At 48.1% G+C, this 15,867-nt stretch overlaps 1 protein-coding gene across 4 annotated transcripts in view; it reads left to right on the forward strand.

The window, feature by feature from the left end:
* The window catches only part of ZNF385C (zinc finger protein 385C), a 509,180-nt gene that overhangs the window by 343,971 nt on the left and 149,342 nt on the right, over positions 1 to 15,867 (forward strand). The window contains exons 1-2 of one of the 4 annotated variants that reach the window (XM_075350017.1): positions 10,909 to 11,159; positions 14,675 to 15,274. The exons of the other annotated variants lie outside the window; for them this stretch is intronic. Of the exons in view, the coding sequence (XP_075206132.1) occupies positions 14,705 to 15,274 (570 nt within the window). The 5' untranslated portion in view covers positions 10,909 to 11,159; positions 14,675 to 14,704. Of the gene's footprint in view, positions 1 to 10,908; positions 11,160 to 14,674; positions 15,275 to 15,867 lie in introns of those variants that run through there. 4 annotated transcript variants of the gene reach the window in all.

Genomic DNA, 15,867 nt, shown 5'->3' on the forward strand with positions numbered 1-15,867 from the left:
CAGTAGAGAGACAGACTCCACACTACACATGGAGAACAGTAGAGAAAGTGATAGACCCCACACTACACATAGAGAACAGTAGAGTGACAGACCCCACACTACACACGGAGAACAGTAGAGTGACAGACTACACACGGAGAAGAGTAGAGAGACAGACTCCACACTACATATGGAGAAGATTAGAGAGACAGACTCCACACTACACACAGAGAACAGTAGAGTGACAGACCCCACACTACACACGGAGAACAGTAGAGTGACAGACCCCACAGTACACACTGAGAACAGTAGAGTGACAGACTCTACACTACACCCAGAGAACAGTAGAGTGACTGACTCCACACTACTCACGGAGAAGAGTAGAGAGACAGACTCCACACTACACACAGAGAACAGTAGAGAAATTGACAGACCCCACACTACACATGGAGAACAGTAGAGTGACAGACTACACACGGAGAAGAGTAGAGAGACAGACTACGCACTACACACGGAGAACAGTAGAGAGACAGACTCCACACTACACACGGAGAACAGTAGAGTGACAGACTCCACACTAAACACGGAGAACAGTAGAGAAATTGACAGACCCCACACTACACACTGAAAACAGTAGAGAGACAGACTCCACACTACACATGGAGAACAGTAGAGAAAGTGATAGACCCCACACTACACATAGAGAACAGTAGAGTTATAGACCCCACACTACACACAGAGAACAGTAGAGTAACAGACTTCACACTACACACGGAGAAGAGTAGAGAGACAGACTCCACACTACACACGGAGAACAGTAGAGTGACAGACTCCACACTAAACACGGAGAACAGTAGAGAAATTGACAGACCCCACACTACACACTGAAAACAGTAGAGAGACAGACTCCACACTACACATGGAGAACAGTAGAGAAAGTGATAGACCCCACACTACACATAGAGAACAGTAGAGTGACAGACCCCACACTACACACGGAGAACAGTAGAGTGACAGACTACACACGGAGAAGAGTAGAGAGACAGACTCCACACTACATATGGAGAAGATTAGAGAGACAGACTCCACACTACACACAGAGAACAGTAGAGTGACAGACCCCACACTACACACGGAGAACAGTAGAGTGACAGACCCCACAGTACACACTGAGAACAGTAGAGTGACAGACTCTACACTACACCCAGAGAACAGTAGAGTGACTGACTCCACACTACTCACGAAGAAGAGTAGAGAGACAGGCCACACTACACACAGAGAACAGTAGAGAAATTGACAGACCCCACACTACACACGGAGAACAGTAGAGTGACAGACTACACACTACACATGGAGAACAGTAGAGAAAGTGACAGACCCCACACTACAAACAGAGAACAGTAGAGTGACAGACTCCTCACTACACACAGTGAACAATAGAGTGACAGACCCTACACTACACACAGAGAACAGTAGAATGACAGACCCCACAATACACACGGAGAACAGTAGAGTGACAGACTCCACAGTACACACTGAGAACAGTAGAGTGACAGACCCTACGCTACACACAGAAAACAGTAGAGTGACAGACCCTACACTACACACAGAAAACAGTAGTGACAGACCCCACACTACACACGGAGAACAGTAGAGTGACAGACTCTACACTACAGACAGAGAACTGTAGAGTGACTGACTCCACACTACACACGGAGAACAGTAGAGAAATTGACAGACCCCACACTACACACGGAGAACAGTAGAGAGACAGACTCCACACTACACACGGAGAACAGTAGAGAGACAGACTCCACACTACACATGGAGAACAGTAGAGAAAGTGACAGACCCCACACTACAAACAGAGAACAGTAGAGTGACAGACTCCTCACTACACACAGTGAACAATAGAGTGACAGACCCTACACTACACACAGAGAACAGTAGAATGACAGACCCCACACTACACACAGAGAACAGTAGAGTGACAGACCCCACAGTACACACTGAGAACAGTAGAGTGACAGACTCTACACTACACCCAGAGAACAGTAGAGTGACTGACTCCACACTACTCACGAAGAAGAGTAGAGAGACAGGCCACACTACACACAGAGAACAGTAGAGAAATTGACAGACCCCACACTACACACGGAGAACAGTAGAGTGACAGACTACACACTACACATGGAGAACAGTAGAGAAAGTGACAGACCCCACACTACAAACAGAGAACAGTAGAGTGACAGACTCCTCACTACCCACAGTGAACAATAGAGTGACAGACCCTACACTACACACAGAGAACAGTAGAATGACAGACCCCACAATACACACGGAGAACAGTAGAGTGACAGACTCCACAGTACACACTGAGAACAGTAGAGTGACAGACCCTACGCTACACACAGAAAACAGTAGAGTGACAGACCCTACACTACACACAGAAAACAGTAGTGACAGACCCCACACTACACACGGAGAACAGTAGAGTGACAGACTCTACACTACAGACAGAGAACTGTAGAGTGACTGACTCCACACTACACACGGAGAACAGTAGAGAAATTGACAGACCCCACACTACACACGGAGAACAGTAGAGAGACAGACTCCACACTACACACGGAGAACAGTAGAGAGACAGACTCCACACTACACATGGAGAACAGTAGAGAAAGTGACAGACCCCACACTACAAACAGAGAACAGTAGAGTGACAGACTCCTCACTACACACAGTGAACAATAGAGTGACAGACCCTACACTACACACAGAGAACAGTAGAATGACAGACCCCACACTACACACAGAGAACAGTAGAGTGACAGACCCCACACTACACACAGAGAACAGTAGAATGACAGACCCCACACTACACACAGAGAACAGTAGAGTGACAGACCCCACACTACACACGGAGAACAGTAGAGTAACAGACTCCACAGTACACACTGAGAACAGTAGAGTGACAGACCCTACGCTACACACAGAAAACAGTAGAGTGACAGACTTCACACTACACACGGAGAAGAGTAGAGAGACAGACTCCACACTACACACGGAGAACAGTAGAGTGACAGACTCCACACTAAACACGGAGAACAGTAGAGAAATTGACAGACCCCACACTACACACTGAAAACAGTAGAGAGACAGACTCCACACTACACATGGAGAACAGTAGAGAAAGTGATAGACCCCACACTACACATAGAGAACAGTAGAGTGACAGACCCCACACTACACACGGAGAACAGTAGAGTGACAGACTACACACGGAGAAGAGTAGAGAGACAAACTCCACACTACATATGGAGAAGATTAGAGAGACAGACTCCACACTACACACAGAGAACAGTAGAGTGACAGACCCCACACTACACACGGAGAACAGTAGAGTGACAGACCCCACAGTACACACTGAGAACAGTAGAGTGACAGACTCTACACTACACCCAGAGAACAGTAGAGTGACTGACTCCACACTACTCACGAAGAAGAGTAGAGAGACAGACGCCACACTACACACAGAGAACAGTAGAGAGACAGCCTCCACACTACACACGGAGAACAGTAGAGAGACAGACTCCACACTACACATGGAGAACAGTAGAGAAAGTGACAGACCCCACACTACAAACAGAGAACAGTAGCGTGACAGACTCCTCACTACACACAGTGAACAATAGAGTGACAGACCCTACACTACACACAGAGAACAGTAGAATGACAGACCCCACACTACACACAGAGAACAGTAGAGTGACAGACCCCACACTACACACAGAGAACAGTAGAATGACAGACCCCACACTACACACAGAGAACAGTAGAGTGACAGACCCCACACTACACACGGAGAACAGTAGAGTAACAGACTCCACAGTACACACTGAGAACAGTAGAGTGACAGACCCTACGCTACACACAGAAAACAGTAGAGTGACAGACCCTACACTACACACAGAAAACAGTAGAGTGACAGAACCCACACTACACACAGAGAAAAGTAGAGAGACAGACACCACACTACACACGGAGAACAGTAGAGTGACAGACCTCACACTACAAACAGAGAACAGTAGAGTAACAGACTCCACACTACACATGGAGAACAGTAGAGTGACAGACTCCACAGTACACACAGAGAACAGCAGAGTGACAGACCTCACACTACACACAGAGAACAGTAGAGTGACAGACCCCACACTACACACCGAGAACAGTAGAGTGACAGACTCCACACTACACACAGAGAACAGTAGAGTGACAGATCCCACACTACACACTGAGAACAGTAGAGTGACAGACTCCACACTACACACAGAGAACAGTAGAGTGACAGATCCCACACTACACACGGAGAACAGTAGAGTGACAGACTCCACACTACACACAGAGAACAGCAGAGTGACAGACCTCACACTACACACAGAGAACAGTAGAGTGACAGACCCCACACTACACACGGAGAACAATAGAGAGACGGACTCCACACTACACACTGAGAACAGTAGAGTGACAGACCCCACACTACACACGGAGAACCGTAGAGAAAGTGACAAGCAGCTTTTTTGAAAAATGCAGCAGTTTTCCATTTCAGTTGTGGCGCCCCTGACCTGGTCAGGCACCACTGAGTACTGCACCCATGCTGGGGACAGTACAATACAGGTAATCCAGAAGGCTGACAGGGGTGTGGTACACAGGCGCATAGTAATCAGCTCTCACACATGTACCCATGAGAGGACCCCTGGGGATCCCAGGAGGGGGAAAAGCCTTGACCTTCACTGGAATAGTGGAGGGGGCCAAAAGCCTCCATCTCCTCTCAAGGGGTGTGGTAAGAGAATCTGGTTGCTAGGTGGCGTAGGCAAGAACAGGAGAGGAGGGGCAGTGAGTCAGTTAGAGCAGAACTCCATAGGGCTCAGTGAGGAGCAGACCTGTGGGGCTGTTGCTGTCTAACAGCGCCCGCGCAGTGGCTACTGACGGGGGAGAACGGTCAACTAGGAGTGCTACCCGAAATCCATCTTCAGCTAAAGAGAGAGCAACGGAGTGGGAAGTAAGGAGACTGCTAGAGAGTACCAGGCCCAAACGGGCGGCAGATCCCGAAGCGGAGATAGATCCAGCTTTCTTTTGCTAAACCTGCCGGTGTGGGGCTCTCAAAGCCCACGCCACAACACCACAAAAAGCCGCAGCCACGTAGCCACAGTTAGGGCCCATAGCTCACAGGAGGCAAGAAGCTGGAGTGATCTGGTCCAGGCGACAAGCAAACGGCAACCGAAGGGGAGAGAGGCTGCAGCATCTTCCCTGGGTGACCCCCATAGGGACTCAAAGTCGGGGTCACCCCAAACCACCAAGGGCTAAGGAAGGCGAGTTAGTAGTCACCCTCACAAGTCAGCCTGAAGGACACCTGGTTCCCGCCTGGTTCATCCCAGCTACGCCCGGGTTACTCACCCTGACACCTGAAGTGAGTAAAAACCCTGAAAGACATTCTGCCTGTGTGGAGTTATTCTGCGCCTTGTGGTACTACGCACCTACATCGGGCCCTGGGGCTTGCCTCACTCTCAGGAGGCTATTCCAACTAACTGCACATACCATCAGCCCCAGGCGACCCTCAACCTGCAGTGGCGGTCCCTACTGGCCGCAATACTGAGAGTGGCGTCACGACAAGAAGAAGATCTCCTACCTGTGACAAGATCCAGCTACGTGGAGTCCCTGAAGGTAATGCACCGACACTACACCTGTGGGGCTTCACATCTGGCGTCACGAACAGGATAAGGACTAGACCTGTTCAGACAGGTGACCATGTGCCTGGGCGGTCCGCTTGGAAAATTGGAAGCGCCGCCATATTGCCACCATGAAAAGCGCGCTGAAAAACAACAGCAGCCCGCGCTGGGAGAAGTTACCGCCCACGAAGAGGTGTGGCTACCCAGAGATCCCCTGCAGAGTCCTGACCTCGCTTGTGAAGAGAGCGGAAGCGTCCAGAGACGTCGGGACAGAAAGGGAGCCACAAGCCTGCTGCTGGGAGAGGAGCTGCTGAAAGAGGCAGAGCGGAAACTGAACAGCTTGCTACTAGAGGCAACGACGAGTCCACAGCTGGAGAATCGTGCAGAAGACGGCGCAGAAGAAATGGCGTCTGACCGCAGAAACCCAGAACCGGGCTCCGCTGCCTGGTGGTATCGGGAGCTGGCCCAGTTCTGCGACCGACTGGAGACCCGGGTCGTGGAGCAGATCCGAGAAGAACGCATGGAACTTCTGGAGATGGCTGCCGCGGTTCAGGCCTATGAGAGGGGAACCGCACGACGAGTGCCAGACCGGACGGCGACGACTCAGACCCCGATGCTGCCACCGATGGGTGAGTCCAGTATTACCCCTGCCGGCCCGGATGCCCCGACCCCTGCTGCCACGCTCGCGGTCCCTGAAGAGGCGCCCGGCGCGGCGACGCTGAGCCAGGCCGCAGCCACGCCAGGTGCGGCCCGCCAAGCCCAGGCCGCCGCAGCGATGCCCTGCTCGGCCCGCCAAGCCCCGGCCGCCGCAGCGATGCCCTGCTTGGCCCGCCAAGCCCCGGCCGCCGCAGCGATGCCCTGCTCGGCCCGCCAAGCCCAGGCCGCCGCAGCGATGCCCTGCTCGGCCCGCCAAGCCCCGGCCGCCGCAGCGATGCCCTGCTCGGCCCGCCAAGACCAGGCCGCCGCCAAACAGGGCGCGGCCCGCCAAGACCAGGCCGCCGCCATGCCGAGCGCGGCCCGCCAAGACCAGGCCGCCGCCATGCCGAGCGCGGCCCGCCAAGAGATTGCATCGCCATTTACCCTGGCCTGCAAGGCCAGAGCAGACACCGCTCCCCAGTCTAAGGAAGTCCCTGCTAGGAAAGGACCCCGAATACTGGAAGCTGAAGGCTGACCTAGAGGCCCAGTTCCCACAAGAGATGGTGGATCGGTATCTGCTTCCTCCGCACACCCCCAAGAGGATTCCAGCAACCCCTGCAGCAACCACGCCAAAGAGTCCCCCGCCTGGGCCTGCTGAAGAAAGCTCATCCCCAGCACTGCCACCAAAGGAGTGCCAAGAAGAACTAAGGGGGAGAGGAGGCCAGGAAACTGAGGAGCTGACTCAGGAGCCAGCAGCAGTGATAGTCCCAGAGCCGGAGATGTTGCCCTATTCCCGTTGGGATGAGGAAGACCTGACACCGTCCGCTGACGAAGATCTGCCTAAAAGTCTCACCTGGGAGCTTGTAAGCTGCACTTCGCAGAATCCAGCCCGCAAGACACAGCGCCGCAGTAGAACCCAGTCTTTCCCTGCACCGCCATCCCCAGAGCAGAGAGAAGTCACAGCCAGAGACCTACAGGAGAAAAGGTTACTGAGAAGGTCCAAAGCCCAGGTTAGAGGACCCCTTTGCAGAGGAGTTGTGGAGGACTTTAACTTGAAAAGCGGATATGGCTTTATTGTAGCCCCTGGTATCAAAGAAGGGATATTTGTCAACAGAAGAGATGTGAGCGCTCATCTGCCTAGAGGACACCCTGGCAGAAACCTAAAGATGGGGGATTCAGTACAATTCACTATGCATGAAGGCGAAAGAGGACTGTACGCGCTTGACGTAGCACTATGTACCAGCAAACCTTACAGCCACCCCATGCTACAGGAAAGAGAAACAGATACAGGAAAGGAAACAGATGAAGATCAAGAAAGAAAAGACAAGGAACCTACAGATGAAACTACCTCAGACGACGACAAAGAGCAAGAAAGCAGCAGGTGCCGCAGCCCAACAGGCCAAAGCCCTGGTATGGAGGAGTAAAGTAAAGAAAGAAGTTATCAGTTAAAGTTTTGAAAAAGTTTGTTTTGCAACGTTCTCAAGTTCAAGTAATGTGCCCACAAAAACTATTGTGAGAAAACCATAAACCTTAAGGCTATGAACTGGCTATAGCCACAAACTCTCGCAGTGTAAATAGTTACACCAAAAGGGCACCACCACCACCAGAGTCAGCCTGTTTAGGGGCTTGGCTCGTCTGCAACCAGGAGGAGCCCGTCCGTATATAGGGCCTTGGCTCACCTGCGACCAGAGAGCATGCCTGTTTATGGGGCCTGGCTCTCCACCACAAAGAGGGTACCTGGTCAGCACCAACTGTGGAGGCCGCCTCTACATCCTGCCAGAAGCGGCTGAAGGCGCGGATCCACCAGGCCAGGTATACCCTGAAGACCACCAGCCCATGAAAGCCGCCTCTACATCCTGCCAGAAGTGGCTGAAGTCGCGGCCAACGTGAAAGGGTTTTGGGTGGGTTAACGGACTTGTGGGTGGAGGGTGGTGATGTATGGTACCTGGTGCTTTTAAAAATGTTTTACATGTTTTAATGTTTTATGCATTTTAAAATGTTGTCTTGCAGCCCGAGGACGTGCTGGTGATAACTAAGGGGGAATGTGGCGCCCCTGACCTGGTCAGGCACCACTGAGTACTGCACCCATGCTGGGGACAGTACAATACAGGTAATCCAGAAGGCTGACAGGGGTGTGGTACACAGGCGCATAGTAATCAGCTCTCACACATGTACCCATGAGAGGACCCCTGGGGATCCCAGGAGGGGGAAAAGCCTTGACCTTCACTGGAATAGTGGAGGGGGCCAAAAGCCTCCATCTCCTCTCAAGGGGTGTGGTAAGAGAATCTGGTTGCTAGGTGGCGTAGGCAAGAACAGGAGAGGAGGGGCAGTGAGTCAGTTAGAGCAGAACTCCATAGGGCTCAGTGAGGAGCAGACCTGTGGGGCTGTTGCTGTCTAACAGCGCCCGCGCAGTGGCTACTGACGGGGGAGAACGGTCAACTAGGAGTGCTACCAGAAATCCATCTTCAGCTAAAGAGAGAGCAACGGAGTGGGAAGTAAGGAGACTGCTAGAGAGTACCAGGCCCAAACGGGCGGCAGATCCCGAAGCGGAGATAGATCCAGCTTTCTTTTGCTAAACCTGCCGGTGTGGGGCTCTCAAAGCCCACGCCACAACACCACAAAAAGCCGCAGCCACGTAGCCACAGTTAGGGCCCATAGCTCACAGGAGGCAAGAAGCTGGAGTGATCTGGTCCAGGCGACAAGCAAACGGCAAGCGAAGGGGAGAGAGGCTGCAGCATCTTCCCTGGGTGACCCCCATAGGGACTCAAAGTCGGGGTCACCCCAAACCACCAAGGGCTAAGGAAGGCGAGTTAGTAGTCACCCTCACAAGTCAGCCTGAAGGACACCTGGTTCCCGCCTGGTTCATCCCAGCTACGCCCGGGTTACTCACCCTGACACCTGAAGTGAGTAAAAACCCTGAAAGACATTCTGCCTGTGTGGAGTTATTCTGCGCCTTGTGGTACTACGCACCTACATCGGGCCCTGGGGCTTGCCTCACTCTCAGGAGGCTATTCCAACTAACTGCACATACCATCAGCCCCAGGCGACCCTCAACCTGCAGTGGCGGTCCCTACTGGCCGCAATACTGAGAGTGGCGTCACGACAAGAAGAAGATCTCCTACCTGTGACAAGATCCAGCTACGTGGAGTCCCTGAAGGTAATGCACCGACACTACACCTGTGGGGCTTCACACAGTCATAAAAAAGTGCTGTGTGCATGAGATTTCCGGAGTCTAACAGGTTTTGCTGGTGCTGAAAAAAGTAGATTTTAATTTGCAAAAACCTTATGAAAAACCGCTGCAAAAAAGGGCAGCAAAACGTGATGTATGAACATAGCCCAAGAAGGCTATGTCTTTTACCTGTGGTGGGTGGTGGAGATTTTGAAGGACTTTTCAGGTTTCATGATCAGACTAGAAATGTATTAGGCTAAGTTCACACTTCTGTTTTAAATCTGTCCGGTCCGTCGTTTTTTAGCTGTCAACTGACGCAACAGATGTGTTATTTCACAGAATTCCGTTCACAGGAATCCTGTGAAAAAACTGATCTGTCACATCCGTTACATCCGCTGTGCGTCCGTTTTTTGATGGATCCGTTGTGATCCGCTTGTGTTTGGGACAGCCCAATAGGTGTGCCAAACATGCTGGGCATGCTCAGCAGAGCATGATGGAATCCAGCACTGGATTCCGTCGTGTGACGGATTATGGTGGAATCCAGAACCATAGACATCAATTATAGCTCTTGACGAATTGCGACAGACACCTGCGGAGTGCGTTTTTTTGACGCTCCAAAAATTTTTACATTCAGCGTTGCTCCCGCCTGACGGTCAGTCAGTAAACAATTGATCTGTCATGCGGCGGATGCAGCGCAAGGTCATCAGTCACAATCCGTCGCAATAGAAGCCTATGAGGAAAAAACAGATTCCGTAATTCCTCAAGGCGACGGATTGTGTCTGATGCAAAACAACGGAAATGTGAACTTAGCCTTAGTTGTGAACCAATTATAGTATCTTAAGGCTGCTTTACACACAACGATATCGCTAGCGATCTCGTTAGGGATGTGACACGCCCAGATCGTTGTTACGATTTGCCGAGATCGCTCATAGGTCGTTTTGTAGCGGTCACACGTACACATCTCACAAACGACGCTACATCGTTCAACGATATATTGTTTGACCAAGGCGGTCGTGTGGATGTTGTTCGTCGTTGGCAGGGTGTCAAACGTAGCAATATGTCTGCTGCTTTCCAAACGACGAACAATATTTTGAAACTGAACGACGTGTCAACGATCAACAATTTTCACCCTATTTGCGATCGTTCGGAGTCGCACGTGTCACACGCAACGATGTCACTAACGATGACGGAAGTGCGTCACGAAAACCGTGACCCCGACGACATATCATCAGATAAATCGTAGCGTGTAAAGCGGCCTTTAGAGTAATTTACAAAATATTACATTTATCTTTAGTGGTGAGGGATGGAAAGCAGTACTACGCACATCTCCAGACAGTAGGTGGCAGCACTGACAATGACGCATAGTAGTAGTGGGCACAGACGGTCATAGAACAGACAGACATCATGGCTGCTCCCATGTCCTGGGTCTTCCTGCCTGTAGAGCATTGTTTGCCCAGCGCTGACTGGTGTGTGCAGTAGTAAAGCGTCTGAGCACACTGAACAGAGACTGTGGGGCTGTGAGGGAAGAGGAGCAGCTGTGGCTGGCAGAGACATGTCCTCTTTGTGTGTGAGCTGGAGGAGCGGAGAGTGTTCTCAGTAATCTGCTCCGCCTGCAAAGTTCCTCCAGCATCAGCTCTGGCAGCAGGGTACGTATGTGCAGCAGAAATATGACCGTGTCCTGCACTTGTCTACACTCTGCAGGATGAATGATTTCTACTGACGTTACTAGATTAATGCGCATTTTGCATGATGTCTGTAGCACAGCTGTTGCATCTCACAAGAACACATAATGAGGCAAATAGGAAATTCCAGACAAGGAACAATCCAAACTGTAGCACCCTTCTCAATAAATAGGGTGCAGCTGCTGAGTTTGATGCAATTTACTTGCTATACTCCCTATTTCTGACCGATCACAGGTGAGAGAAGGTCTCGAGAAATGACCCATTGAGCCCACTTTTGTAGAGATTAAGGCCATGTGCGCACTTTGCGTCGAGGTAGTTGCAGTTCTAAACGCATCCTCTGGCAGAAATTGTCTTTGTCAAATTTGGTTTTGACCACAAAAACGCTAAAAATACGCTTGCGTTTTTACCGCTTTTTGGCCGCATTTTTACTGCGTTTTACATGCTTTTTCATTGCTTAAAGTTATGTACGTTTTGACTACAAAAACACTACTAAATAAAGTTTAAACATTCAAACACTATTAAAAAAATGGAAAAAAAATTATAACAAATATCATGTTTAATATCATACACAAAATAGCTAATTTTAATAAAATTAGAACTGTGTTATAATATTTATGTATAAAATAACGTTAAATTATGGATTTTCATTGATTTAATTGTCGGACTATGTGTGTGTGTAATGGGACATATAATGCCCTTATTATAAAGTAAAAAAAGCATGTAAAACGCTAGGATTTTGATTTAGGATGCGTTTTGAAAATTCTCATTGACTCTAATGTTAGCAAAACGCTGCCAAAATGGCAAAAACAATTGACATGTTGCTTCTTTAAACGCAGAGATTTTGACTATTTTTCTGCCACTGAAACGCTGCGTTTTTAACAGCATTGTGCGCACAAGAAAGCCCTATTTCCCATAGACTTTGCTTGAAACTCAAAATGCATGCATTTTGGCATTAAAACGCTGCAGTTAAAAAAGCTGCGGAAACACATGAAAAAACGCAATGTGCGCACACAGCCTAACACAGTTGTCTTGTAAACATGCCCCATGTGTGCCACTCACCGTACAATCTGACCGTGTGCCATGAAATATCGACCTTTGATGTTGGGCATCAGGTGGCACAAATCTGGTTGCTCTAGACCTCACCTTGATGCATGAGATAACGGAGGAGAGGGCATCTTTTAATAGCTTGTTTATGTTGTTTTCCTATTAATGTTCCGGAGTTTTGGAAGATAACAATGTAGTCTGCAGCATAAGGCTATGTTCACACAAGGCTTTTTTGGTAAGTTTTTGCTGTGGTTTTAGCTGCAGATTTGCCTTGGTTTTATGCAAATCCATGCTAGTAAAACACTGTATTTTACAGTCCCAGCAAAGTCTATGAGATTTCTTATCTCATGCACACACACAAACATCTGTAGATTTTTTTCCTGACTGTTTTGTCAAATACCTGCGTTTTTGCTGCAGATTTCAAAGAATGAGCTTGTCACTTCTTTGCAGCGTTTTTTCATTGGTACAACTTATTTTGTAGAAAAAACGCACCAAAAACGCCACTAACAAATGCACCAAAAACGCAGATGACTCAAAGAAGATTTCCTGCCACAAGATCAGGTTTTGGTCAGGTAAAAAAACTTACCAAAAAAGCCCTGTGTGAACATAGCCTTAGGGGTACTTTGCACACTACGACATCGCAGGTGCGATGTCGGTGGGGTTAAATCCAAAATGACGCACATCCGGCGTCGCTGTCGATATCGGAGTGTGTAAATCGTTTTTGATACGATTAATTAGCGCAAAAGCGTCGAAATCGTATCATCGGTGTAGCGTCGGTCATTTCTATAATTTCGGAAGGACCGATGTTACGATGTTGTTCCTCGTTCCTGCGGCAGCACACATCACTGTGTATAAAGCCGCAGGAGCAAGGAACATCTCCTACCTGCGGCGTCACAGTGACGTCACACGGCACTCGGCAGGCGGCCAATAGAAGCAGAGGGGCGGAGATGAGCGGGATGTAAACATCCCGCCCACCTCCTTCCTTCCGCATAGCCGGTGGACGCAGGTTGATGTTCCTCGCTCCTGCGGCTTCATACACAGCGATGTGTGCTGCCTGCTGGAACGAGGAACAACATCGTACCGTCGCTGCTGCGAAATTATGGAAATGTCGGACACTATGATATATCATATGATAACGACGCTTTTGCGTTCATTAATCGTATGTAAAAGGATTCACGTACTGTGATGTCAACAGCGACGCCGGATGTGCGTCACTTTCGATTTGACCCTACCGACATCGCACCTGCGATGTCGTAGTGTGCAAAGTGCCCCTAAGTCTCACCACTAAAACCGCGTTCACATAGAAGCTTACATTGCTGACCAAATGTACTTATTACATTTTCTCTGTATTGACATGAGTGATCGTGAACTAATTCTGTAGTAGGTTGGTACTAGCTAGTTGGAAATCAAAAATAATAGTCTTTTAATAAATTGGATTGTGGATATAATGTGCTCATAATTTGTAATGTAATAGTTTAGTTAGATGTAACAGTTTAGTCAGATGGTAAGGTGCCCTTTGGGTATGTGTAGACAACGTCTTTTTCAGGTGGAGCCACTCCAAATTACACATGAAAAAGTATCCAGTAAACACTCAAAAGAATGAACATATACATTTCTATGTAAAAACGACTTGCCATTCATATGTTCAGTCTTTGGAGTGTTATTTAACCACTTAACATTTCTAAAAATGCCAAGAGATTAAAAATAGTGAGCTGATCACACTTCAAAACTTTTCGAAGACTGAAACTCAAAGAAAGACACTTAGGGGAAAAAAACGCTGGTGTTTCCTGAAGTGTCTTCCTTTTGGAAAACCCTGCCGGTTCTCACACAAGCAAAAGATGTCAAGTACACATACCAGTAGATAGCTTTTGGTCAAACACACATTCAGCTGTTCTTTCCAACATCTCCTGATACACAATCATGCTGGACTTGGCCAAGCATTTAGACACTTGGCAGCATCATATCTCCTTTGAGAAGACAAGGACCGGACATGTTGAAATCCAACATGCCCAACTCAACATTGCCCTGACATACACTGTCGAAGGAGAGTCAGAATAATTCCATACATATTATATGTTCTGCTGCCCTTTATCTACTATATATGACCAACCTTATGCAACTGGTTGGTTTATACTAAGCAAGCATACATGTTAGACTAAGATAATGTAATTTGCAAATAAGCTAGGAACTATTTTGTAGATCCTCATAGACCAGGTCAGTTTGCACTTAGAGTTGCTTCAATACTTCAAGAATTGAGAATGTCTAATGAATACATTTCTGGTAGAATATGGGTTACCAGCATTTCTGGAGGTGAACTTTCACCTTCCCAAACCAGATCCAAGAAATGTACAGTAAAATGTCTCATCAACACTTGCTGTAGGAGACAGTTATTCACGATCCTTAATATCTTTTCCCTTATCTCTTTCATCCACCAGTCTTGAGCTACTTGCTAAGTGTAATGCAGCATGGACAACCTCAACCCTCCCTTAATGTTTGATTTCACAATGGGCAGTGGCGGGAGCATGGTGACCCCTGGAAAAAAGCCAGCAGGGGAGACCTCAAACTCCAATAAGAAATGTAAGAGGTATTTCAACGAGCATTGGAAGGAAGAGTTTACATGGCTGGAATTTGACTATGAACGAAAGTTAATGTTTTGTATGGAGTGTCGACAGGCTCTTGTAAAGAACAAGCATGGCAAAGCAGAGAACGCCTTCACTGTGGGAACAGACAATTTCCAGAGACATGCACTTTTGCGTCATGTGACATCCGGTGCCCATAGACAGGCGCTCGCTGTGAATAGCGAGCAGCTAGCCATGGAAATGCAGTTCCATCAAGAATTAAAGTCCGTCATCAAAGCTGAGATGGATCCATGTAAGATATCTATTCTGACCACTGTCTACACCATGGCAAAGGATGGTATCTCCAGTGACAAACTTCCATCTCTGTTGGAGCTGCAGAAATTTAATCTTTGTGAAGCGCTGTTGTCTTCTGAGCAAAATGAATATTACCATCCAAGCAGTGTAAGAGAAATGCAGGTGTGTACAGTCAGATCCTCAATACGTCAGCATAGTAAAAGTCTACAGGATGAGTTGAGCTGTGAAAACTGATCCACGGCTGGAGTAGAACATAATTAGATAGAAGGTTTGAAAATTATTACAGAGGCAATTAAATTCGACCATCCATTTTAGGGTATATTTACACGTCATACTCATGTTGAATTTTTTTGCTATAATTTTTTAAAAAAATATGTATTTGTGAATAAACCATTAATTTTGACATCCATAGCTTGTCAATATATGCTACAGATATCCACCCCAGAAACTCACAGCATTTACACAGTAAAATCCCTATAAAAATCTACTAATTTAGTTCCACATTTTTTGCTGCAGTAATTGTACTGCACTTATGTCGTGTGTGGACTTATAGAAGTGATTTTCAGAAACAGATATCCATTATTAGTGGCAATATAGTCTATCAAGAACTAAGAATGTCATTCATTTACAAAGCTATTTCCACATTCAGATCAATTCTCTTTCGAATAATCATTCTTTGAATCGCAGTTATACAACAGGAAAGTAGCATTAGTTTGTCAAGGTATCAGATTTAAACTACTGGCATGGGAAAATTA

Source organism: Anomaloglossus baeobatrachus, chromosome 5 (assembly GCF_048569485.1).
Source record: "Anomaloglossus baeobatrachus isolate aAnoBae1 chromosome 5, aAnoBae1.hap1, whole genome shotgun sequence".
In the NCBI taxonomy this organism is placed as follows: domain Eukaryota; kingdom Metazoa; phylum Chordata; class Amphibia; order Anura; family Aromobatidae; genus Anomaloglossus; species Anomaloglossus baeobatrachus.